Source organism: Lonchura striata, chromosome 2 (assembly GCF_050655825.1).
Source record: "Lonchura striata isolate lonStrDom1 chromosome 2, ASM5065582v1, whole genome shotgun sequence".
NCBI classification, from domain to species: Eukaryota; Metazoa; Chordata; class Aves; order Passeriformes; family Estrildidae; genus Lonchura; species Lonchura striata.
In genome coordinates, this window is record NC_140704.1 from 128,143,564 (window position 1) to 128,169,803 (window position 26,240).

The following is a 26,240-nucleotide window of genomic DNA, read 5'->3' on the forward strand; positions in this document are numbered from 1 at the left end:
TGAAGTGTGTCAAGCTTGGTTCTGTGACCGCTTCCCTGGGGAACCTGTTCCAGTGCCCAAACTGTGTGAAAAACCTTGTAATACCCAGCCTGAACATTCCCTGACACAACCTTCTGCTGTCCCTTCTGGAGCCCCTTAGAGCCATGGTCTAGTTGACAAGGTCCTGTTTGATCAAAGGTTGGACCCCCTGCTCTCAGAGGTATGTTCCAGCCTAATTGATCCTGTGATAACTACACCAGCCCTGAAAGCAAAGCTTCGGTGGTCACAGCAGTGCCAACGCCACCTGCACATGAGGAAACAGAAAGCTGTGGGCAGAAGATTCAGCAAAAGCTCCTGGAGTGTAATAATGTGTTACAATAAAAGGACTGCCATTAGCCTTAAAAAAAAAAAAGGCTTTCCTTCAGAAAACAGAAAGCTCAACTCTGGACTAGAAGACCTTTCTCTCTGTCAGATAAATAAATAAAAAACCCATCCAATAAGGATCATGTTCCAGATAAACCTGCCCTACATGGTACTGACCCAAAAGAGGAAGAGCTCCATTCTCTCTATACCAGTCAATTTTCTGTTCCTTTTGTTAAGTTGGAGCTGTCAGAGTCTGAGGGAATATGTCAACCTGTTTTCTGAACTTCACGATGTAACCAGGGCAGTTTAATTTTATGTAGTGGCAGAGCACTGGAACAGGCTGCTGAAGAAGGTCCTGGATTCTCACTCTCTGGAGACATTCAAAACCCACCTGTTCAACCTGCTCCAGAAGTGGCCCTGCCTCAAAAGGGAGTTTGGACTAGAGGTCCCTTACAACCCTAACAATGCTGTGATTTGTAATTTTATGTAAGCCACTAGAAGGCGACCTAGGCTCAGTATTCTTTAGAAATGCCAAGCTCAGCCATGCAGAGTCCCAGCAGTACAGTAGTATGTATCAGCACTTCTTTGAACCAAACTTGAAGGACTGCTTCAATTAGAAATAAAATTTCCATACTTATTTACAGTATCCTCCATGTTCACAGGACAAGACATTCCTCACATACATTTTTATTAAGCTTCTCACATTGTAATTAAGCATACATTCTACATCTGACATGCTAGCAAGGTTGGCAGGAGCCAACTTTTTTTTCCTCCAGACACCTGTGGCAGTTGAAGTTTCATGGATTTCACACAAATGTAGCAAAACTTGTTTCCAGTTCTAAGCGTGGTGATAAAATGTTCTAACCATGTGGCAGAAACACATAAAACACAAGAAATTTGAGGAGTACAGCAGACAAAACAAGATGAAGGAGGACACATCTTTTAGGAAAGCTATGCTGAGCAATGACACTGTGCACCTCTCAAAACAGACTTCTGGGGCTGGGAACAGGGGCGTGTTGCTTGAGGTACAGGCCTTAAGTACATTAAAAAAAGAGTAAGATGGTGTAGCAGATGTTTTCAGGGTTCAGTCTACAAGAGAAACAACATTAGGATATAGGAGCCATTCTCTTGATGACTAAAAAAGAACTACTTCTGGGGTCAGCCTTATTCTTCTATTCCATGCTTTGATAGTGTGAATATGACACCACCACATGTGAATTAATCTATTTGTGACTGGTCCAATGTTCAGAAGAATGTTATCTTTCCACAGTGATATCCTGTACAAAAAACAAGGTTGAAAATGCTATGGTGACTGAACCAAACCAGCACTGAAGCTGGTTCTTGCTTCCATCTGCATTGGTCAGAAGTTTCTGAGGTGCACAGTGCACGGACAGATGGATAAGTTTTACATGTTCTATTACCTATCCACAGCTGCTGTATGAGGAACACACTCAAAAGACTGTACATTCCTACTCATGTGTGATCTTGCTGTAATTTGTATAAAGCCTGCTGAAACTGAAGTCCTTTCTTTAGCTGGGAGTGATCCTTTCTCCTTGTCCAGTCTCCTAGTCCAGTGTCCCTTGCAGGCAGCACTCAACTAAACAATCACAAGGGAGCGAAGTAACAAGCTTCAGTTTGGCAGCAGCAGTAGATTCATAAGGATTAAGTTGAGCAATAATTACAGATTGAAAAGAAAATCTGTATCCACAGTATCTGTACAATATAATTAACTTCTCAAAAGAGTTTCTTTCATTGCTATATTTTAAAGGTTGTCTTCAAATTAGAAGTAAGTCCTTTAAATGCTTGAAAGGCATAGAAATTTCCCTTCCCACACAAAACCCCAAACAATGTATTTTAGTTTCAAAAATATTTTGAACCCACAAACAAGCTTGGTATCAGTTAATCAGGTAAAATAACTACGTGCTAAATAAAAGCACATCTGGTGGAAAGAGCGCAGAGAATGTTACACATGTGCTTGGTTTTTCCTTGCAGCATCTGGCAGTGGGTAGCAGGACAGAGGCAGAAATCTCAGTGGGTCTCTTCCTCTGTCTGTTCTGCAATAGTTTCTGTGGCACTGGCATTGGCAGCAGAGTTGAGAACGTCTCCAAAGTCTCCTCCAGCAGGTTTGCTTCCTCCAACTTTATACTAGAACACAGAGAGAGCCCCAGCAAAGCATAGTAGTTAGTTGGCATGTCAAACATGCTTAACTGTACAAAACCAGTACGTCTGGTTTAGTAACTCTCTTCAATAAAGCACCTTTTCCAGGTCTAGGAGACCTCCACAATATTCTTAAAATAAATCTGTACATATCTGGCAGGAAACACTCACCAGTAGATGAACACAGTAATCTCCCTTTGTCCTTGAGATACATGAAGCAGCCCTATTCCAGGGCTGATTCCAGAGTCCAAAGGTTGACACACCTTCAGTTACAAATGGATAAAGGTATGAAACCTTTCAAACCATGAAGTCTTATTTTAGAAATTCAGAGTTAAAACTCGCTACGTTTTTTCTCAAGAAAGAACTTTGGAGAGTTTTGAGTCTGAAGATCAAGTCCTGAGACCTTCAGAGCAGCAGAGCAACTATGTTACTTTCTCCATGTAACATGTTTGCTTTTCACTCCCATCCACAGCACACGCTCTGTGGGACTGCAGGGGTGTAAATGCCAATTAGTTGCAAGAGCCCAGTTCCCCTTGCTATCACTTGCATGCTTCTCATCCACATCTCATCCAGCCCAGTGCGCCCAGGAGAAGTCAAATCTGATTCTGATTACACAGATTAGTTATTTTTGAAGTGAGTTTTTATCTGGAAAAGTTATTAATGGTTGTTTCTGGCACTTGAGGCTTTCAGGGGTGAAATTAAAATTAAGGTGCAAAGGCCTTTTGTCTTTTATGCCAGAAATGAGAGATGTATCCCAAGGTATTCTCCTGTGTAGGATACTAGTCCCTAGAAAGGCATGAAATAAAAGCCTAGACAATTTTGGATACCTAGCATTAGGTATTAATTATTTTGCATACCTAATACTAGCTGTTTGTGCAGGTTAGCTGGCTATAAGTTCTTCTAAAGGCATCCTCCTGTATGAGGTGCAGGCAGCCCATTACTTTATTTGCAAATCATTAGGCAGAGAAAGCATTTCCACAGGACTTAAAAAGAAGTTCCTCTAAGCACCTCTTTAACAGTTTACCAGTAACTAAAAAATAGGCTGCCCAGAATCCACTTGAGTCTTTTCTCTACATCCACAGCTGCACAATCATCAAAGGGTTTTAGAAATTCTTACCTTGAAGTTTTCAACCTTTTCCTCAAAGGATTTGAAAGTAGGAGAATTTCTACAAAAGTAAAAAAAAGGAACCACAGAATTAAACCCACATCTAATTAACATAGGAACATCACAAAACAAGCAGACAGTTCCTTTTTCCCAGCAGTAACATGAGATTTGTTTGGGGCTCTTTCCCTGTTTTAGCGATAGCCTAAAAATAGTTTACATCTGAATCCCCCAAGTACTATGAAACTAAAATTCAAACATACTCAAATTGTAGGCTCACTTTCATCTTTGGCAACTGAACATTGCCACGTCCAGTGATAGGATCCTTCCTATCTACATGGATGGGAGAACTAGCAAGTATTTTAGGTTTAGCTTATTATTCCCAGTAATTTCAAACATGTTTCTGGCTTAAAGCATTTGTTCAGAAAATCTTAGTCATCACTTCTGGTTAGTCTAATACATTATTGCTGAAGAGAGCTCATCTGAGTTTTTCACTTTTTATAGGAAAACTAGTTCAGTTTACGTTGCTACATGTTCAATAAATAAAACATGGTACACAGTGGCATTTTCTGCTAACGTTAAATTTAAGTGAGATTCTCCCCCTTACAAATAGTAAGTTCTGCATACAAAAAGCAGGACAGCTTGGGATTTCCACTGCTGAGGGCTGGTGTATAATTCATTAGGGTCAGAAGAGTGGCTTTATGCTCCAAGTAGCTGTCACTGCCATGTGCAAATTTGTACAACACTTTGTACACTTTTTCTGCTTTTATGTAGGATGGGAAATGTTTGCCTTCAGTAGACCAAGACTAAGGATTACTCAAAAATGTATTATATAAATGTTGAAGACAAGGGTGTTTTTCAAAAGAAGCCTACAGCTTCCCTTCTTCCTTTGCTTGGCATTTGTGTAGGTGGCCCACACTTAGCTGCACCCTCTTCCCTTGGGAAAGCACGCAGTGACACGTGCATCAAACCAGACTCTCAGGAGACAGAGCGACACAGTGCCAAGCAAGCGGAGAGAAAAGGCAAGCACCCCAGATCACCAAGAGACTTTTTGTGAAACTACAGGGTTTTTTATATTCACTTTAATTTTCAAAAACATATGCCAAGCTACTGCCTTTTAAACTTGGAATCACTTAATAGCATTGCCTCTAAGAGACAGGGAAAAACTGTTACAGTTTTCCAAACAGTAGCAACATGTCACTTTCCAGATGTTTGTTAACTACCTCCAATAACCAGAGATAAACCAAATTTTATCCTATATTTTAGTACAGGAAATCCACTACAAAGCTGGGTGGGTTTTTTGGTTTTTTATGAAACTATGTTAGTTGACTTAAATTCAATCTGACTGTATTTCACACATGAAAATAAATAAATAAACCAAAGAGCTGGATTATGCATACATTACCTCATAATAGGCATACTAATTGAATGTTGTATGGAGCGTATACTAATGCCAGCATTAAGAGAAAAGAAAGTCACAAGTTAGTTTAAGTATTACATTGAGAAGAAATTGGCATAGAGAGCTGACTTCTGTAAACTATCTTTGGTAAACAGCCAAACAGTCTTACACAGTCTTAGAAACTGTTTGGGTTTGCTTTTTTAAATTGCTTAGCCATGCACACACACAAGTACATCAGAGCAAAAGCTGCAGCAACATTTTTATCTTTTAGAAAGATTCAAGTGCCATGCTTGTTAGTACTTGCTCTGCTAAGCTGCAACAGTCTGCCTGCTCCTTAAGTTTCTCAAGCAACAGGAGTCATGCTGCATTTACAGTTTTGGCAATAGCAGTAGCAAACACTTGAGAGTCTTATTTATCAGCTAATCTTCCTACTGAAAATATTATCTCTACATCCAGAAAGCTTCCATTTACATTCAGTGCAAGTTTTTTACACGCATCGATACAAATTATCTACTCATCAATCAACAAAAACAGTCACATCAGTCAAGGTCGCATTTATGCTGGGAGCAGGATAAAGTCCTAGTCCTGTGTTCTGCAATTCATGAAGGATTTCTATAACTTGCCAGTGTTGCTGTACAGTTACTGTTTGTCTAGCAAGAAAACATATCTGCTCTTAGAAGGTAATTGGATATAGATGAAGGAGTTCCTGGATAACCTCAACACCACTACCACACATCTAATTTAGTTCCATACAGGAAATCCCTGTTTACTGCAGATACAAACAAGCCTTATACATGAAATAATTCTTATCAAATACCACAACAGTAACTTAGAATTATTACAAGTTATGATCTCAGTTTTTCATAACTATATATGGAATGTCAAAATTTGTCTGGGCTTTAGGATGGGCTTTAGGAGAGGAGGGAAAGGAAACAGCTCTCATAAAATGCACATCCAAACTTAGAGTAAGCATCTCAGCATAATCAATGGAAGATACATTAACAGAAGAAAAGAGTTCTATGTTTATTGCAGAAAAAGTTTTAAGAGATTCTCTATGAAGGTTCATAAGTAAAATACCATTATAAAAAAAAAACATTGGGAACCCTTAAGGCAGATGCACAACTATAGGTTGATTTGTAGTTACAGCCTACTGGAATCTGACATGAAAGGCCAGATGCTTTCCTGACACTTCAGTAATGCACAGCTATGTTTCAGCTATTTCCCAATCCCATTTCTCCTGTGTTTCATTCTTATGGATGGTCTGGCTTCCAGAGGCTTTTCCAGATCACAGACAAGCTGATTGTCTTCTGGACTCTAATATATATTCTTCACTGTGATGTGGATTCCTACAAGTTCTGGGCTTGCTACATGGCAGGTTTTATTACAGAGCCACACTGACACTAACTAGTTTCAATCAATGCTCAGCCAATTCCCCTCATGCTGCAAGTAGTTTCTCCCTGCAAGAAGTTTAAAGCTAAAGAGGATTAAATACATATATTTACAAACTGTAGAACAGCTCACACTAAAAAACAACCACCTATAGTGTATTACAGATGTTTTAACAGTTTACTTACAACTTCACAAAAGTTTAGTTTCATCTCAGACATCATTTAATAGAATAACTATTCATGTATTTATGAAGAATTTACTTGCTGCTGGACAATACAGTTCTGTATACCCTCAGTATCCAGTTTGCAAAATAACAGCATAAGATATTACATAGTTTTATCATACAATGATCTGGTTTGCAAGAGAACTGAATTAGATAAATGCAGTTGATTTTTTTTTTAGCATAAACCACCTATTCTTTAGGTAATTCTAGAGGCACAATTAAACCTTGAACAGCTTTATGAATAAGAGAACTAGTATTTCTTTCCCAAAAGACAGAATGCCACACTAAAGCACTCACTCAACTAGGCCATCAACCTGGGCACTTGGAAAGACAAGCCCTTTGCAATGCTCAAAAGCAAACCCATAGCTTAAAAAAGACAATAAATAAAAAAGGCACAGTAAGCTGCTCTCCAGTCTTCCATGTATTTTGTATTGTATTAAAGTTTCTTATCCTCTACACAATATTTTTTTTAAAGTTACTCCATTGCCTCACATTTTGAAAAGGCACAAGGAGGCATGCCAGAGTCCCAGCCTAGTAAACACAGCTTAACATATACAGTAGCTAGTTACTTTGTAGTTAAATTTCCAGCAGATATACTGACATGTTATGGTATTAAGGAATCCATGATATCATAGATTACACTTCTAAAGCAAGCAAAGAAAGTTATTCTGCAATATCAGACAAAGGCAAAGATGGACTTTGCTCCATTATAGGGATGCAGTGCAAGAAGAGCCAAGTGCAAAGTTGTGACTGCTCAGAACCTACATCTTGGTACTACTACTTTGCACAGAATACTGATATTGCCTAGAAGGAAGGTTAGCTCATCAAAACCTCAACAGATAAAGGTATTAAGAGAAACCTAAGATGGAACAGAGTCAATTTTCATCATTTTCATCAACAAAGAGCAGAGGAAACAAATACAAAAAGGAAGCAAAAATACACTGACACTGCACTATCAGTCCTCCCTTCATCTCCATTTCAGCAGTTTCCAAAATCACAGCTCCAGCAGCTGCCTCACTCCCTTTTACAACTCCCTATCAAATCACTTTGCAGTGCCCAAATAAAGACCTGTGTGATGTTTGCTGCATGGAATATGTAGAAATAGTCCAACACGGAAGAAATCATGCCACTGTAGCTGAGAAGTCCCTCAACCAAAACAATACAAGGGAAGGTGAACCCACAATGAAGCCAATGTAAGAGTTTAAGAAGAAAAATGCACCTGCATATTCAGTATAAGTTCAAGTAAATATCAGGCCCATCAACTATCACTTCCAGGAAAGAATTTAGGCATCTAAACCTTTCTGAAACTCAGACTTGCCCTTGAGTAGTCATATAATCCTCGGACCTGAATTCACTGTCTGAATGAATTTACTTCTCATTAAAAACATCTTTAATATTTTGTTTCAAGTGCAACTAAGATCTTCAACAGCACTAATTCTTCACACTTTTCTTTTGTTTTCTAAACACAGCTACCCCTGTATTTATAACAATGCCTTGCATTTCCATCACCATGATTCTCCCTCAGAAGCACACCAAAAGTGCAGACTTCTGTGATACTGTTACATTCTTTTCCAGTAGCCTGGTTTCTGATAGAGTACTCAACACCCACAGAGCCACTCACTGGAGTAATTACGACACTCTTAAGGAGGTATTCCTGAAGTAGAAGACAGCTCTGAGTCTGTGCTTGTCCTTGTCCAGTGCAATAGTCCAATACTAATTGGGGAACACCACAGCCTTACAGCACAAAAGTGACTCCTGTTAAGCGAGCAGCTGAGCTCTGCATCCAGAAGGAACCGAGAAGTCTTCCAGGTTCCCACTGTCTCATCCCAGTTAGTACTCTAGGAGCCAAATCCCAACATCTTTATAGAGATCCTACTGCTGTCTTTAGCTGCTTAGTGGGGGAGTACAGAAAAGCTTAAATCAGACTCAGGTGTGCAGAGATGGGCTGAGAGGCAATGGACAGAAGTTGTTACACAGGAATTTTAACTGCTGAACACACTGAGTATTTGCTTAGATCAAAGTTAATGTAGATGAAGTAACTAAAATACTGGCACTGCTAATGTAATCAATACAAGGACTATTTCTCTGGACAAACTATGAACAAAGAATGTATAAACTACATTTAGACTCCAGTAATTTAGTTAGAACTACAATGCTACACAGCCATTGTAATAGACACAGAAAGGGGAAAATCTCTACTCTACTATGGCACAAACACTGTACAGACAAAGAAGGAGGAATCCTGCATGCCATTGACCTCAACACCACATTCTGTGACCTAATAAAAAACCTTGCAGAATCATTTTAGCAGGTTTCTTTCTAACAAGGAAGAGAGACTAATTAATTATTATGTATACTCAAGATTTCACGTTCTGAGATAGTTACCAGGTGAACATGAAGAGACATTATCCCTGACATTAAAAGGACTTCAGTTTTACCATAACACTAAGAAAATAAGAAATTACGTTTTCCAGACAAAACTTAAATCAAAAACTTTAATGGAGACAGTCTGACTACATGCTTAGTTTGAGAAGCAATTCTTGTGCCCACCTTACCTAAAGGAATGTGAAAATGCCTGTAGTCTGCACAATGCCAGAGTAAGCATTAAGGAGAGAAATTAAGTTCTGATAAATCTGAAGAAAAATCTGTAACTGTGTAGCTGTACTCACTAGACTTCAAAAAGCAAGAAGTTAATGGCAGCACTTTAAAATGGCTGATTTTATTACACTGCTGCCAAAGCAGCAATATTCTGTGAGAATGTGTGAATTTTTATTTGCCCAATAACTGAAAAATAAGTTTAACAACAACAATAAATTACCTGTGGAATTGAATAATTGTATAGGTTCCAGCAGTAAGAATTATATAATCAAGGAATTGTAAGCTAACCATCTGACTGTATTGCATCCAGCAGGATTTTTGCAAGCAGCTCAAAAGAGTTCTAAAAATGACTTGGCAGACTTACCTAATGTGTATGAAGGGCTGTGTCATTTGGCACAGAGTCAAAATATGTTGCATGCCAAGAATAGTTAAGAATTAAAAAGTGCCAATAATCTCTTAAAATGTAATAAAATCAAGCCACTTCTATGAGGCAGAACAGCTTAGAAAGAAATAAAACACACCTGGAATGAATCGACACACAAAACAAAAACAAACAAAACCCAAACAAAAACTAACAACAATTACCAAAAAAAGAGTAAAACAACAAAACACAAACAAAGATATTAGTTGTTTGAATATAATATTCCACAAGCCGAGAAAGAGAGCAGAAATGACAGTGCTGTATGTATCCCACAGAGGCAGGCAGACAGTGCCACCTGCAATCACAGCAGAAAAGTAAGAGCAGCAGTGGAGGTGGTAGCACACATTGCTTTCTCTTGCCTACATAAAACAACATACCACAGAACTCCTCAGCATCAGTGAGGACATTCAAGCAGATTCTGCAGTGTCTTACCTCCTCTAAAACAGTTGCTGAAGACTCTTGATAGATTAGCTTTTAGAAGCACTAGGTATGTTAACAGCATAATCTTATTGCAGTGATTATCTGCTTAAATAAAAATGCAATTACTTGGGAAAAGGTAAATAAACCTACCTGACATCTTCAAGTTTCTTGGTTATGACTGAACCAACAGAAGAAAAAGCAGCAGAAGCCTTCTGACCAGCCTGAGACAGGGTTTCTGATGTTCTCTTATATCTGTGTTCAGAAAAACGTAGTTTTTAGTTATTTTAATAAAACACATAAGGAAATTTTTAGTGTGTGTCTATTTGTATTAAATGCAGAGGTACACTTCAGCTTTGGGGTCAAAAGGAAAGCCTGCTTAAGACATTATTTTGAGCCTTTGCAGTCCCTTCTGGCTTACAGCATCTCTGCCAGCTCTGACCAGATGCAGTTCACCAACATTCACCTACTACCCCACCCCTAGAACAGATCCTATCTGCTATTGTAAGATTTATAAAAATACAAAATAAACTCACACAGAAAACACCCCAATCAAGAAAAAAAAAACCTCAAAAATACAAAAGAAAACAAAACACAAATAAACAAAACTATGCACACACACTGAAAAAGGTCTATTTTTTGTGCCAAGTGTCTAAATTTTTGTACCACACAGTTCTGTCAATAAAATTCACCATAAAAAGTTTGAGGTACATCTGTGACATTCTGTGGTTATTAATTGCAGAAGGCAGCTTGCTCTAGACCTAATAATTGTGTTTGGCAAGAACAGTAACCATGATTTCATACTCTTTCTGCATGGGCTCAGTTTACAATAATTTTTCAGGGTGAAAAAGAAGGGTATTTTATTGGACTTAGGACACTTTGGTATCTCAGACCTATCAGACAATAAAAAGTGTGTTAGAATAGCCCATATTTTGGTCAACCATTCCTCTTTCACATGAGATATGGCTTGCAGTGTTCTTCTTTTTAAAAAGTCTATGTTGACTTACCCAGAGAAGTTTTAATACAACTTAACTTTGTGTTATTCATACTCATTTCACAAGAACAGAGTGTTTAGACATGACACAAGATCTAAACAGTTTTCTTTTCAACAGTCTAAACAATCACCATGAGCTGGTACATACGCTGTGGTTGATGTAACATCTTGCCAACTTTTGGTAATGTTCTGCTTTAGTTCCTGTAGTGAGTTAATTCCCAGCTTTCTCTTGATTTCTGCTAGATGCTTCTCTTTGGCAGCTAGCACTTGTGAGAGTGTCTGGATTTCCTCTTCCACCTGTGGCATGGGAGTTGTTAACACATGGTTAGCAGCTAACAAGGAATACACACAACCATTTAACTATGTATTTCTTTAAAGCATCTACTAGACATCAGTAATGGGAGAGCTAACAGAGGTTTTTAGCATTGCCTCACAGTCATTCCTAAATGCTAAAAGGGAAATCTAATAGACACTACAAGAGCTAGTGAGAAAGTAATCTACCTGCAGCTAGCTCTGTTACTGGAAATGTACAAGGAAGTTGGTAACTAAAAGACTGCATGGTTAGAAATTATTATCTATTATATGTAAAGATTGAAGATTAGTCAAATCCAGGACAATTGCCAAGCCTGTATTCTATTCTATATAAGAAGATATACCAATGTGTGACCAGTATCAGGAAGCTCAGAGCATGTCTGATCCATGCACAAATTTTGTCTCCTTGCTTCAACAGAAAGGTCCTTTTGTGGCTTAAGCCAGCACCTGTAGACCAGATCCAGCCACAGGAGTACCTTCCCCAGAGCAGGTGTGATAATGGTGGCAGAATGAGCAGTCAAAACCCACACAAACACCTGCTCTGTAACTAGAAAACCATACTGTCAGTATACTTCCTTCTTTACTCAGATGGTCACTTAACCCTCTCCTGGAAACATGACCAGAGATGTCAGCACAGTTCTACAATGCCATTCTGTGAGCTTTATAGAAGTGACAGAGGCACTAAGGCCGTATGTATAAAGGCAAGGGCACCCCTCCAATCTTACTTCCTCATCCAGGCAAGATCACCCTAGTTTAGAGCAGCAGGCTGCCCAGTCATTTAAGATCCTTACAGGAGTACAGCTCCTTACTCTACTCCTTACAGTATCTTTAATGCATCTCTGTTTTGGATATCTGTCTGAAGTCCAGCATGACATATCCTAGCGGGACCAGCCCACCCCACTTATCTTTGGCATGAAATGATACTCAGGACTGCCAAATACAAGAATGTATTAAAAGCTAACCTTCGTTTGCTAACCTTAGATTTAAATTAGTGCCTTCCATAAGTGTCCTAAAGTCCCATAGAGGTATTAAAGAAAAAAGACTGGCTGCTTGATAAGGCTTGACTTTGGCATTGTCAGGCTTGAATATTTGCCTGTCAGTTCAAAGAATGCTACATTTTTCACTCTAAAAATATTCTGTTATGGACAAGAACAGTAACATGGTTAGACATTAGCAATACAGCACATACACAGATACTACTACAAAGCATTCTTCCTGAAAGAAACAGCTTTAGCTACTCCACACCAGCAGAGGCAATACTTGGGTTTTGGCTTTCAGCCATGTTCTTGTTGCTGATTTACCCCCTTCTCATCCAAGAAAAAAAAAAGGGTTAGGTATTTATGCATCTTAGGTTAGAATCTGTACATTTAGCACTTCCAGCTTAATTCCTCATCACTAGAACTGGCTGTTCTTTTTTCCTTGACACCCTTCCTTCCTATCTGTGCAATACACAGGAGTGCCAACTTTAGACACTCACAGAATAACTGTGTAAAGTATTAACTTTATGTTCAAAGATAACATTATCCAAGATTTTCATTATCAAAACAAATTTAAGAGCTATTTGCAAAAGAATTACCTTGGCAAGCTCTTTTCTTAGCTCATCCCGTTCTTCTTCTGAGAGTGTTTCTGCCATACTGACTGTAGCAGCAGCATCCTCTCCAACCTCAGGTATAGAGTCACTCCTCAGCAGCCCTTGAGATGAATAAAGCATTAAAAGTCAGATTATCACAAGTCTGCCAAACAGCAGCTAACATTAGCACACAGCTTTTTTGTGCCAGTGCACAAAAAAGACTGATGAGAGGACACCAAAGTCATGCTCCCCAAATACCAAAGGCATTTTATATTTCATTCTATCAAGCTGTATTAAAGCTCAATATAATGGCAACTGCTGCTATAATAGGAGACTGGAGACCTGTTGAGAACAACAGATCCCACTACTCTGTGAGAGAAACCAAGACACAGAATGCTATGTCCCAATCAGTCTTGTCTTTGCATACTCTGATCTCTCATTCATCTGGCACAGAAACTCTGGAAGTGCTGGAGATGCTCAAGGCCAATGCAGAGGCTCCCACCCTTACTACTCTCTACATCAGATTTTAAAGTGTCCATTCTGAGCACACTGGGTGCAGCCACAAGCAAGGTTAAAAACAGTGAAGAAAATTACTGCACTGCAAGTATGAACTCTGTACCCTGCTTGATCTCTCTGTCCCTAGTAACTGGGACCACAGTGCCTAGAAGGTTGCAGATATCATGGAACTGGAAGTAAGCAAGTAAGCTGCTGGGTTACACCTGGACATAAAGACAGATGGGAAGCCCAGAGACAGAACTCAGGAACAAAAGGCTGCTGCTTCAAAACAGGAGAGTACTGAGAAGGGACTGATAAGAATGTGTATCCACTCAAACTGCTGCCTCTTCCTCTTCCAAACCCAGAAACCAAAACTCTGCCAAATTCCTATATAAACCACAAACATCCCCATGGTCTTCCTCAACTATTGCTTTCACAGCTTCAGGGCAAAGAAGGAGGATGATATTATTTGGATTATTACGATGCAATAACTTTAATGATTCCGTTTTTTACTCCTTAGCACTTGCAGTAAGACCATTTTAAACACCTTTTATGCAACAAAATTTCCAGAAAAATATTTTCCATTTTGAGTCTTTGTAGCTGACACTTAAACATAAAGTTTGGCAAAATCAAGGAATTCTGTTCTAATTGCAGAGAGACCAACTTGCAGGGAGACTGCAGGCTGGAGTGATTATGGATTCCCAGAAGTAATTTTCTATTCAAGACATAAAACAGACTTACAGATAATTAAAAAAAAAAAAAAAAAAAAAAGAAGGAAAGAAGGCAAATAAAAATCTTAGAATACAAGAGGAAAGAGATCAGGATTGTCTGTTAATAAGTAGTGAGGAAGAGCGTGTGTATGTATACATATATAAGTGTGTGTGTATTTACATAAATATATCATTCATCTAAGTTGAAGATGCATTAAGTAACATTTCCTATTAATTACTATAGAAATTAACCATCTAACCAATAAAATTATATTCTCATTTCAGGAGCTTCTGGTGTCACCCCATACTATCCTTTGGGAACCAAAAACTCATTAATCACCACTGTGATTTTGCTGTGAGGTTTCATATCAAACAGCTACATCACAATCAACTGAAAAATCGGGGGAAAAAAGATTCTATGAGTCCGTAATTAGTTGTATGCATTCTATGAAGCATGCTCTTAGCAGTTGTCAAGCTGAAAAAAGAAGAAACCTTTTTCTTGGATCAAATTACTGAACTAAGGTAAAAGTCAATTTCACAAATTCTTTCCAAAATGGTGTGTTGTCTGCCCATATCTGTGTCCAGAAGACTTGTCTTCTAGAAGCACACTGCTACATGGATAGGACTTTTGTGAATGCTGTTACTACTAAGTGCACTGAGAAGGAAGCCTGCAGGAAGAATATTAAACCTAATTCTGCATTTATTCATGAGATCTGTGCCATGAGATGTGTCTTCTACACAAACATAATGTAGAGTTCCTGTGGGTTTCCCAATACACTAATTTCTGTCAAAAATCTAGGGCAGTAAGAACTTCAAAATCTAATACCCAAAACAAAGCATAGCACTATGGCACCCAAAACAAAGGATTATGTCTCACAATCAGATAACTTCTGTTTTATGCATAAACATATTTCCGTATCAGTTAAGAATGCCACACCTTTTTGTTAAATTGCTGTTTAACCTATTCATTACATAAACCTACCCTGAAGGAAATCAATTTGAACTGTGTTTCTCCTCCACACCCTACACGCCCTCAGTATGTTCTACTGTGATTCCTGACCTTGCTCTCACCTGCAGCCCTTCTGGACCACTTGCCTGCCATCATAAAGCCACTTCAGAAAGTTTGCAAGTACCAAAATCACCCTGACTCCGGGAACATTAGCACAACCAGCTAAAAGTCTGTTCAATCTGATTATGAGGAGTCATCTGGATTAAATCACCAAAAATAGATCAAGTGAATCCATCAGTAAGAAAACATGCCAGACTGTCTCCTGCAGCAACAGCTTCCATTTGGGGAATGTAGCTTCTCTTTGGAAAAATCATTTTAAGACTGTTCTGCTTCTTGCTTACCAAATAGAATTTAAGGCACAATGCTAAGAAGCAAGGGAATGATCTCTCTTCCCCTTCACATTCCTGGAGTTTTTAGGGAAACAGGAAATCACTGCTATTCAGAGTCCTCCATATCTTACCCTGCACAACTGACTATGCCTTCCTCTTCTTGCCTTCTGAGCCCCTCCCATTTATTACTTTTTTGAGCTCCACATGAAGTATACTAACATCTTCCCATCAATCTTCATTCTGACACCTCTGCTCTCTCTCCTGTCACTGCTCACCCCTCTGTTCCCTTTGCTCCCATTCCTCAGTTCAATACCTGCAGGACACAGGGATCATCCATTCTGTGGGCAATGCTGCACTGGGCCATCTGACCAAGAAGCAATTTTCTGCATAGCTAACAACCCACAGACCTCCACAATGCTGTGGCTACAATCCAAATGTATCCCCATAAAGTAGGGCTGACAGCCAGTAAGATCCTGGCTTTGAAAAAACTTCATAAGGAAACGTGCACAGCCCACCTTAGATCTTTCTATGGGGCATGGGGCAAAAAACCAGGAAATCAGCAATCAGCCAACAGATGGAAATGCTTTGGCTCAAACTACTACTAAGAGAGCATTTCTCACTTATGATCTTTTTATCCCAACAGAACTGTTGCTATTATTCTTTTATATTGCTAAGTAAAATTATTATTATGGCTTTCAACTTGTTACATTTTGTTATGTTAGTTCTCTTGCATCATTAGATTGTGAAGGACTTAAAATTCAGTCATTTGGTTTTCTGTTATAAGCAAGTTTAACTGAACATTTCATGTCTCTCAAACAGAATAAAAAATCTGTTTGGCGGGGAATAAATAAAGACTTAGTATTGAGAAAACATACTAGCTATAAGGTCAGTTTTTAGGTCTGTATTTCCAAGATTAACATATTTTCCCAGCAGTTTATTAGATCTACTTAAATGAACCAAATAAAGACATGAGCAAGTTAGTTGATTAGGACTCCATGGATCACATTCAGGGAAATGGCATTTAAGTCCCTATTATTCTGCCAGGGTAGGCAAAGCATTAGAGTAATTCAATTAACACTCAGTTTTTCTGATTTGTGGCTTGCTTTGGCCAGTTTCAACGCAAGTTCATGCTCCATTTTGACCAGAAGTCCCTACCTCCCCAGCCTGAATTCAGAGATCAGCAGCAAACAGGAGCCATTTTAAGAAGTATTTTTCATTTTGGATGAGCAGCCTCAGGGTGGGGGTAGGTTAACCTCCACAAAGCTTTTTTTTACATCAACATGTTCTGCATGTTACACTCAGAATGAGCATTGTGGTTATCACTATACAGTTGGCAAAGCTAAAGAAAAAAGGTGCTTGTTATAGTTCAGGAGAAAAAGCTGTTTTTGCAAAGATATAAAACTATTCTAACATTTGAGTAACATACAGTACTACAGAGCATATTTACTATGCAGTATATAAGAAAAATCAGATTTAAGTGCTTCCCATTTATCTGAGTGAAAAAGCCAAAGTGAGACATATTTCTTCAACCTGGGGGAGAAAATTCTCGGGATTCTCCCAAATGCTAATTAGATATTCATTCAAAGTGAATGAAAAATAAAAGAAAATAAAGCCCAGAAAAGGCTGGTGGTAATGGTGATGCATCATCACCTGACACAGAGAGTTGCTTCCCCTCTCCTTTAGAAGAGCTGAGAGATGCAGTAATTGCAGAAGTGAATGCTGACCACTTTTTCCCTGGCTCATCAAGTTCACCAAGAGGATTGTTATAGTTCACACAGAGGTTCCCCATGGGATGCATGTTTCTTTAAAATTTTGAATAAAAAGCCCATTACAATAAAATTAACACCTGTGTAACTTTGTTTTGCCACACCTCAAGTAGGTTTAAGCTTTCTATATTTAAAATTATTTTAGAAGATTACATCTGGCAGCAAGGAGTAAAAACAAATGATGACAGTAAAACCAGACTAGATGTGTTGGAAGGCACAGTTATAGGTGTTCCGTACAACAGGCTACCAGCAAGAAACTCATTGGGTTAAGCACTAAATGGATGCCACTGCAGCACAGCACAAGGCAGTCCCAGTGCAGCTTGTATCTGCAGCTGGAAGGTTTGCAGCATTTTAAATGCTAGGTGGAATGGAGTAAAGGTTTTAGAGAGATTTTTTGTTAATCAGTGAGATTTTCAGTATTAAGGCAAAAGCAGATTTTAGACTATCCAGAGCTCTGAAGTCCTACTAAAAATGCAATTTTTACCTCCTCTCCCCAAAAAATCTAATAGTCAAACTAGGCAAGTTATTCCAATCTTGCACAAGTTTTGTTCCTAATTGTTTTTGCCTCTTCATTTTCCCTCAAACTGCCTTTCTGCTGAATAAATAACAAATAATGTAAAGCCAGTAAATGTATAACACATGAGATATTATCTACATGACACACTGAAGCTAACACACTACGAGAATTAACAGGAGGCTAACTTCTATAGATTTTTAATTTGAGAAGTTTTACAGGTATTAATTGCTAAGCATTTCGTGTAGAGATTTTAAGGAAGGAAGAGAAGGAAGTTACCAGTCTTTGCCAGCGTAGGTGATCCAGGTGGAGAAAGGTTTATGCCAGGCGACAAGTAAAGATAATTTCTGTTCACTCCAGCATTGAAATCGAAGGGTGATTTGTAATCCTCATACAGATCCATGCCAGACAGTTCAGTGCGCGCAGCCATCCTCTTCTTCCATTGAAGCATTCATCTTTGCTTTCTGGGGTGACCCAGACAGAAGGATTCAGAAACCCTCCATTTCTCCACATGACACTCACTGTGCCTCCTCAGAGAATTCAGCTCTGCTACATATGATAGAGCTGTCTAGCAAGTGATTTCTTAGCCATCCTGTAGCTGCTGCTGTTTACATGGCACAAAGTTAAGTTCCTGTAAATTTCTAACTGAGGCTGGACTTAAACAGACCGTTCCTTTAACAAACATTCACAGTGTACCACTCATGGCTTCTGGAAGAGCTTTGGTCCTCTGCAGAACTGCATCAACTATGTTCAATCGTTTAAATAAAAAAAGGTCAGCTGACTGCTGCTACACCAGGATATCCTTAATCTTCTAGGACACAAAAGGATTACCAGCCATAATCTATCCTATATACCATCTGTGTTGGAGTTTTTCCTCTGATTAATGGAAAATTCTGTGTGCATAGCTATTTCTCCAGCTGTTTGCATCAGTGTAATAACCACCAGTGAGAACTCAGTCTCTGCTGCCCAGGTATCACGCCATAGTGCAAGTTCGGAATAGGAGGGAGCAGCGCTCCTCTCTGAAGGCTGGGCTATAAACACCTCCTAGGTTTATTGATGAACATTCTAATGTCCATTATGATTTTTGTTCATGAGGCTAAACATATCTGGGTCTGAGAGGGTTTTGTTTGGGGGAGGGGGTTGTTAAACATTTATGAAGTATATCCTTGGTGCTTCAACCAGCATTGCTTAGAACAGCCAGTAACAGCAGTAATGCATCGTCTGAAATATATTTATGCTTTGACACATACACCATAAAGAAAGATCAACTTACATAAGCCACCTGACTTCATGCCAGGCCTTTAAGGTTCAACTCTGGGAAACAGAAATGCTTCTTACCTAAAAGAGGCACTCAGCACAGTTTTGCAGCACTTCACTACATTGTTTTATTTTTATTTCAAGGTCAGCTTCTTTCACTGAAAACACAAGGTTACTAGCAATGTAGATCATCTTTAGAGCTGAGCAACAATTTCCTCCCAAACTCCACACTTTCACCTGGGATTCTTACTGCAGCCTGCACACAGAGGAGCATAATCAAATGCAAGTTAATCTTTTCCTGCACAGTAAGGACAGAGCTGATTAGGCACTACTGATTAGGCATTATTCCAGAGAAGTGAAGGAGCCGTGCAGCATTCCGAAGTCAAGTCCAAGCAAAATAATTCCTGGGCATGTGAGAAGAAAGCACATCCCTTCTGGAATTTTAACTTCCCATTTCCACTGCAGTCAGTTAGTTGCCACAGGAGCAGACCTTCCAGCTAATTAAAAAGCAGATCCTTTAGGCTAAAGACCTACATTTACTTCTGGTAAAGAGTACCTGCAGGCTCATAACAATGAGAGTGCTGGAGCCTGAAATACAGGTCTCTGCTATTTTCCAATCCCACTGAAAAGAAGAAAATAGAATGCCTCCCTGCATTTCTGACACATGGCTGTGACATCTGCCAGAAATACTGCAAAGTTCACCAGGCAAAGGTTAAAGCTTTGGTCACATATTGAGGTTAAAGCACCCAGAGGCAGCAGAAAACTGCAACACAGCTATGGTAATAATATACTCTATTAACCAAGTTTGTTAATATGAACAGCTACAGATTGTGCTTCACAGCTTTCCCTTGTATAAGTCAGCAGTCAGGGGCTGCCTTCTGTGCAAAAGGCTCAGGCAGTAGTTGTGCTAACTGGGTTAGGCAAAATGACAAATTATCAGATGTGGCACACAAAGAGCTGGGTGTTTTCTATCATCACTCTCCCAACACAGAGAGAGAGAAGGGGAACCTACACCCTAGAACTTTTTCCTAACCCTAGATAATCATTCATTTTAACACTGGCCAGTGCTAGCTGGCTACAACTGCAAGTAGCTGTTATAGGAAAAAGAACCCCTTATGAAAATCTGTTGATCCCTGCTAACAATCAAGAATACCATTTCCTAGGTATTTCCTGGAGCAAACATTACATTCCTGTTTTTACAGGAAATTCCCTACAATAAGATTTACCCATTACCAACCATTCAAAAAAATCTGGCACTCTTCCTGTATCTCTGTAGCGCACAAGTTTGTTTCATGTCCCTAGAGATATCTGGATTGCCAGTCTCAACCACTGACCTGGCCTGCCACCCCTACTGATAGAAATCTGTATGGGCCAAACTCTTCAACACCTCTTCAGTGTAGTCAGAGACACTGCTGGAACATACATTTGGCTTACAGGGAAGATTTGCTGAATTACAAATCTGAGCTACCACCTGAGAGCCTGAATTGTGCTTTTGTTCCTCCATATGCATAGCCTGAGCACAAGTCCAGAAGTCACCCAAGACAATCTCTAGTTTTTAGAAATATTACAGATGTATTATTGTTCTAAGGTCATTGCCAAGAGAGGGACACCATGCAAGTGCTCCTTACTTCAAGTTCCTCTCTGCTCAATTATAGTGGCCATACAGACGGGTTGCTACAGCACCTACCAAACACAGCACCTACCAAACACATCACCTAAACACATGAGCCTCCTGCTCTCTTACCTTCTGGACTTTACAGAGTGTTGGTCCTCACTTTTCTCAGGTACAAATCCCACCTGGTAATGAAAGAAGCTGCTTTGTTGAATAAGCTTCATCACTTAGGGAAATTTGATGGTCTTCAAACTGAAGTCAATCTCTCTGTACATAGAAAGAACTGCAGTCCACCCTTCCAAATCTCCTGTACAACAACTTCTAGGCTGTCATTCCTAACTCATTCACTTCAGGGAAGAAATCTCTAGTTTTAAGAGATCCCCTGCCAGCCATAACAATCATTTTATCTGCTTCTTCCCCAGAATTCCTTAGCACATCCAGGGATTCAGGGCAGAGCAAGGCAGGACTCCCCCACACTGCCTAAAGGCAGTCTAAAGAAGATAGGTTCTGCTCGCTGTGGTGCATTTGGAGGAGGAATGAATATCTCTCCAAGAGATTTTCAAATTCAAGTGATGACCTAAGGAAACAAAGCAGGATGGGGATGACAAACAGCAGCTGCACAGAACCAAAAATCAAGGTTTTTCTCTGCAGTGTGAAGATTTCTGACCAGTTTAGCAGCTCTTACAGTCACAGCAATCAAGATTTCTGTACACTATGAAAACAGGCACATTATGAGGCCTTTCTAAAGGGCCCTCTCATGACCAAAACATCCTCTGGATGGGCTTCCTCTCCTTCACAATAATTCAGAGCACTTGCAGCTGGCTGGAGGTGGAACTGAGGTTGTAGAGCCATACCCTAATAGAAGGATGCTGCCTTCCCAGGGCAAGACACACACATTTCAGGGCTGAAGCATACGTTTAGGCTTCTGTTACATGGTTCAGAGTAATTAACTGTGCATCCTCAAGTGTCTCTGTTCTTTGCCCTGAATTGCAAATTCAGTTTTACTGTGTACCTTGGTTGTTGCAGATACCACCTGCAAGGTCTTGATACCTGCAAAGCAGATACCTGCAAAAATCTTGAAGTCTAAGGAAGGAGCTGTTCCAGAGTGAAGTAGCAATTATTTTTCACTTACTATGCAAGGGATTAAAACCGAGTTTTTTGCCATTCCAGATGAAGCATTCATTTGCCCTTAACACCTCAGGATAACTTAAAGGCTAGTACTTAAGTCATCCTTGGCATTTTAGCAGCTGGTGTCTGAGAGACTGGCACAAAGGTAGATACCTTCTGTCAAGGATGCTTGAACCAATTACTGACAAGTTCAACTGAATGTCACAAAGTGCCTCAGAAAGGCTTGGCAAGCCTCAGCAAAGCATTACCATTGCAATTCCTACCATTAACTATGTTGTAATCTCCTCTGTTACAGTTACAGAGTGTACTTAAAGCTTTCCCAGGTAACTATGTAGCATTAACAGTCAGTAAAGTCTTGTGCACCACAGCTCATACTTCTGGCAAGGCTATCATGACTCCAGCATTTAATCAAGCAAGCAAAAGAAAATAAGGGAAAATGATAGGAAGACTTTGTTGACAAAGAGGGGGAAGAGGTGCAAGAAGCGCTTGCTCTTTGGAGGCATAGCAAAAAGATTCAGTCTCTTATTTCAAGGTTGCCTGTGGAGATTCAATTGCTTTCTCGGCCTATACTTGGTCTGAATTTCAACTTCTGCAGTCTGCTAAGAGGCAAGATTGATAAGAGGCCTTCCAGTAAGTGTGTCTGGGGCAAAGATTTCCAGCCAGGTGGTGTTCCACCACCCCCATCTTTCCCGAGTAGATCCCAATCAGGCAGCAACAGTCAGGTTCCTCTCCCCACTCCAACAGTTTTATATGGCATAAGCCATTTTAAGAGCCATAAAGCTACTTAAGCATCTTAAACCAATCTAGATTCTGTAGCATCAATTTGATCTTCGAAGTCTTACCAGTTTACTGACAAGTAAAGCCTTTCAGCACCTGATCTGAGACCTTAAAACTGCATTAAGAGAAAAAGATGCTGTGAAGCAAGAGGACAGAAATCCAAAGACTAAACAAGCCTGAAATTTGTATATTAGTGCTCCTATTTTCACATTGTGCTCTCTCCCCTTCTTTTAACAGCACACACTTCTTTCAGTCCGCTGAGACTTGTGCATGACATGAATGGAGCTGCACAGCTATAGCAATTCCTGAATAGTACCAGCACAGGCTTCTGCAGCCCTGTTAGTAATGCTCAGCAGAATGTGGCTGAAGGGGTTAAGTATCTGCTGCCTTCTAGCAGGGTACAACTCAACACCATATTAATCTCAGTACTTCAGCCTCCTTCACATGCTTTCTCTGGACAAACTCTGCCTGATACAACTACATCATTCAGTACAGTTCTTTGTACAGAAATATCTTCTCCAGTACTTTGTCTAGCCTAAGTGCTGCCTTCACTTACTCTTATTAAAACAAACAAAAAACCCAAAGAAAAAAACACCACAAATAACCACCACCTCTTCAAAGATGTATCTCCCTGGAACACAAATATTTCCAAATGTTACAGGTAGGGATCAGGGATTGCCAGTATTGCTCTTCTCTTAAACCAAAGTCTCAGCCCACAGTATTTCAGACAGCTGACGCACATCTTGGCAAAGGCAGCAGCTCTCGTCTCTCCTCTCAATCCAATTATAAACTCAGACTAATTTCCTGAGCTCTTGTGAGGGAGTAGATCCACGCTCCAGCATATTCTGTGACTAGACAAGCTGACACTACAGTAAAATACTTAACCCATTCACGTCAGACAATATTCTCTATATTTGCACATATTCTCTACTACCTTGCAAGTGTTTTAGCATTTAAAAGATTAGGCAGAAATCCCAGATTTATAACAAAGTTCTGTGTCTCAAACAGTGCTCCAACAGTAACAGGTGAAAAGCTTTCCTATCTATGAAAAAGAACTAGGCCAAACACAGAGTACCACCCCAAAACCAGTGATTAGAGTTTGCACTGACTTGGGAGAAGTCAGATCAAGCCCTGCAAACACAGAGGAACACTTCCAAGTGAGATTAACAGAGTTAAAACACTGTCAGGTAGATTTTAGAGGAATGTATTTAGTTATTTCACTTCAGCCACTTATCCCAATTATGCTGCCATTCTCTACAGACTCCCATCCCTCAAGCAAGAAACTGACCCTGTCAAAACTGTAAAGAAACAGTGCTGAGCTCCAGCTAGATGATAGCTGGAAAAGATTAGGAACACTGCAGTGCAGAAATGGGATTGTCACAAGCAAAGTTGCAGTAAGTAATCTTGCAATCTAATTAAAAGTTTTATTTGAGTGACTCTGGAGTGACTCCCAGCCTCCCTCAGAAGACAAGACTGCTTTTCTGCACTCTTAAAGCAAACTTTCCTCTTTTAACACAGCATCCCAGAGCCTCCATTTCTGAAAAGCAGCTCCAGAAAAGTCCACCATCATGACCCTTTGATACCAGGTCCCACCATGACATTGACACTGAGGTTTTAAGAACAAAACAAATTCAATTACACATTAAGCTGAATTACATATTGTGATATATAAAATTAAAAACACCAAAAAAGCCCCCCCTGTAGTCTTAGCAGTACCTTAATAATACCAAAAAAATCTTCATTGCCTGTGGTACTCAGTAGCTCCCATCATGTAATCACCAAGTTGATGCCTGTATTTGACGCAGTACAGAAATTCCATCATTTACTATCAAGGGCAGAAGTACTGAAGCAACCAAGCAGCGCACAATTTGATGCAAGCAACAAGGGTTTAGGGTAAGTACTTCACAAAATCCATTCTTCAAGATATTCAAAAGGCATCTGGACATGATCATCAATGTGGGCATGGATATCAAGGACCAGTAGTCTTTAATATCTTTATTGATGACACAGTGGCAAGAACTGCACATTCAGCAAGTTTGTAGATGATACAAAGCTGCACTGTGTAGGTGACAGAAGAAGGACAAGGTGCCATCCAGAAGGACCTGGATAAACTCATCAAGTTCAACAGGTCCAAGTGCAAGGCACTGCACCTGAGTCAGGACAATCCCAGATATGAGCACAGGATGGGAGAAGTCCTTGAGAGCAGCCCTGCAAAGAAGGACTTGGGTGGATAAAAAGCCAGACATGAGCCACCAGTGTGTGCTTACAGCCCAGACAGCCAAACACATCCTGGGCTGCATTGAAAGCAGAGTGACCAGCAGGTCAAAGGAGGTGAGTCTCCACCTCTACACTGCCCTTGAGAGACACCAAGTAAAGCACAGCATCCAGCTCTGAAGTTCTCAGCAAAGAAGGGCATTGACCTGCTAGAGCTGATCCAGAGAAAGGTCACAAAGATGATCTCTCTATAAGAGATCCTATAAAGACAGGCTGAGGAGGTTGGGGTTGTTCAGCATAAAGAGGACTCCAGGGAGGCCTCATTGCGGCCTTCCAGTATCTAAAGAGGACTTATAAGAGAGGAAGAACAACTTTTTACTTTGTAGGTAGATAGTGACAGGACAAGGGGGAACAGTTTCAAACTCAAAGAGGAGAAATTTACATTAGACATTAGTAAGAAATTATTTTTTCAGAGGGTTTTTCAGTCAGACACTGGAACAGGTTGCCCAGAAGTGGTAGATGCCCCATCCCTGGAAGTGTTCAAGGCCAGGTTAGATGGGCCCTGAGCTACCTGATCTAGTTAGTGGGTGGCATCCCTGCCCATGCCTGGGGGCTGAACTGATGAGCACTGAAGTCCCTTCCAACTCAAACTATTGTGATATGGTCCTGGGCAACCAGCTCCAGGTGCCCCTGCCCTAACAGAGGGGTTTATGGGTATTCTCAGTTCAGTCAGAGAGAAAGGAGAATTTCTAACAGCCTGGTTAGAAACTCTCCTTTCTCTCTGACTGAACTGAGAATACCCATAGGGGTTGAGCCTTGAGAGGTCCTTCCCACCTTAACTATCCTGTGATTAACCCAACGGCTGTAATAGGTCACGGGCTGCTCCTCCAGATTCTCCAAGGATCTTCCAGGGACCTCTCTTCTTCAGGAACACAAGGAGTCCTGGCACCCTGCCTTTGGGGAGGTCTGTGGCCCACCCTTCATCTTGTGAAGTAGATTTAAAAATACCTACTTGCTGAAAGAATAAAGTACCATTTTCTCCCACTTTCTAAACTGAGATATGGACAGAGACTTCATGGGAGACTTTTCACTTCTGCACATCTACCTAGTGGTATAGGAGTATTATGATGTTTGACAAGCAGAGCAAAAGCATTTGCAGCAGTAGAGACTACGCTGGTTTCTGTTACGAGGTTGCAGGAAAAAGGTAGCTGACAGATTCTGGGAGGGGAAAAACATCTCCTGTATTTTCATAAAAGGGACAGGCTTACACTTTGCTCACTAAATGAATGAGCAAGCAACTTTTTGGGCTTGACATGTGACTCCAGACACAGAAGAAGCTCTTGGCAAGTACAAAAGTCATCTACTTCCCCCTGACACCCCCTTCTCCAGGAGGGAAGTGAATGTATGACTCTTCAGCAGGAAAAGTTCACTCTTGTACAGAAAGAAAAAGTTGCAGTAGACAAATAAACTACTGGTGTCACTGAGCTAAAGCTGCCTTTCAGCAT

The 26,240-nt window shown here is 40.1% G+C and overlaps 1 protein-coding gene across 12 annotated transcripts in view; it reads right to left on the bottom strand.

Annotated features, from left to right (window-relative positions):
• Nucleotides 1-1,013: 1,013 nt before the first annotated feature.
• Nucleotides 1,014-26,240, bottom strand: part of TPD52 (tumor protein D52) — a 41,317-nt gene continuing 16,090 nt past the window's right edge. The window contains exons 2-12 of one of the 12 annotated variants that reach the window (XM_085572278.1): nt 20,749-20,801; nt 19,086-19,162; nt 18,027-18,211; nt 12,931-13,046; nt 11,191-11,339; nt 10,202-10,303; nt 9,168-9,194; nt 5,007-5,048; nt 3,617-3,665; nt 2,671-2,762; nt 1,014-2,487 (exon numbers count right to left, since the gene is read on the bottom strand). In XM_085572278.1, the coding sequence (XP_085428404.1) occupies nt 2,259-2,487; nt 2,671-2,762; nt 3,617-3,665; nt 5,007-5,048; nt 9,168-9,194; nt 10,202-10,303; nt 11,191-11,339; nt 12,931-13,046; nt 18,027-18,198 (978 nt within the window). In that variant the 5' untranslated portion in view covers nt 18,199-18,211; nt 19,086-19,162; nt 20,749-20,801 and the 3' untranslated portion in view covers nt 1,014-2,258. Of the gene's footprint in view, nt 2,488-2,670; nt 2,763-3,616; nt 3,666-5,006; nt 5,049-9,167; nt 9,195-10,201; nt 10,304-11,190; nt 11,340-12,930; nt 13,047-18,026; nt 20,716-20,748; nt 20,802-26,240 lie in introns of those variants that run through there. The other 11 variants (XM_085572277.1, XM_085572276.1, XM_085572275.1 and 8 more) reach the window with 11 other exon arrangements.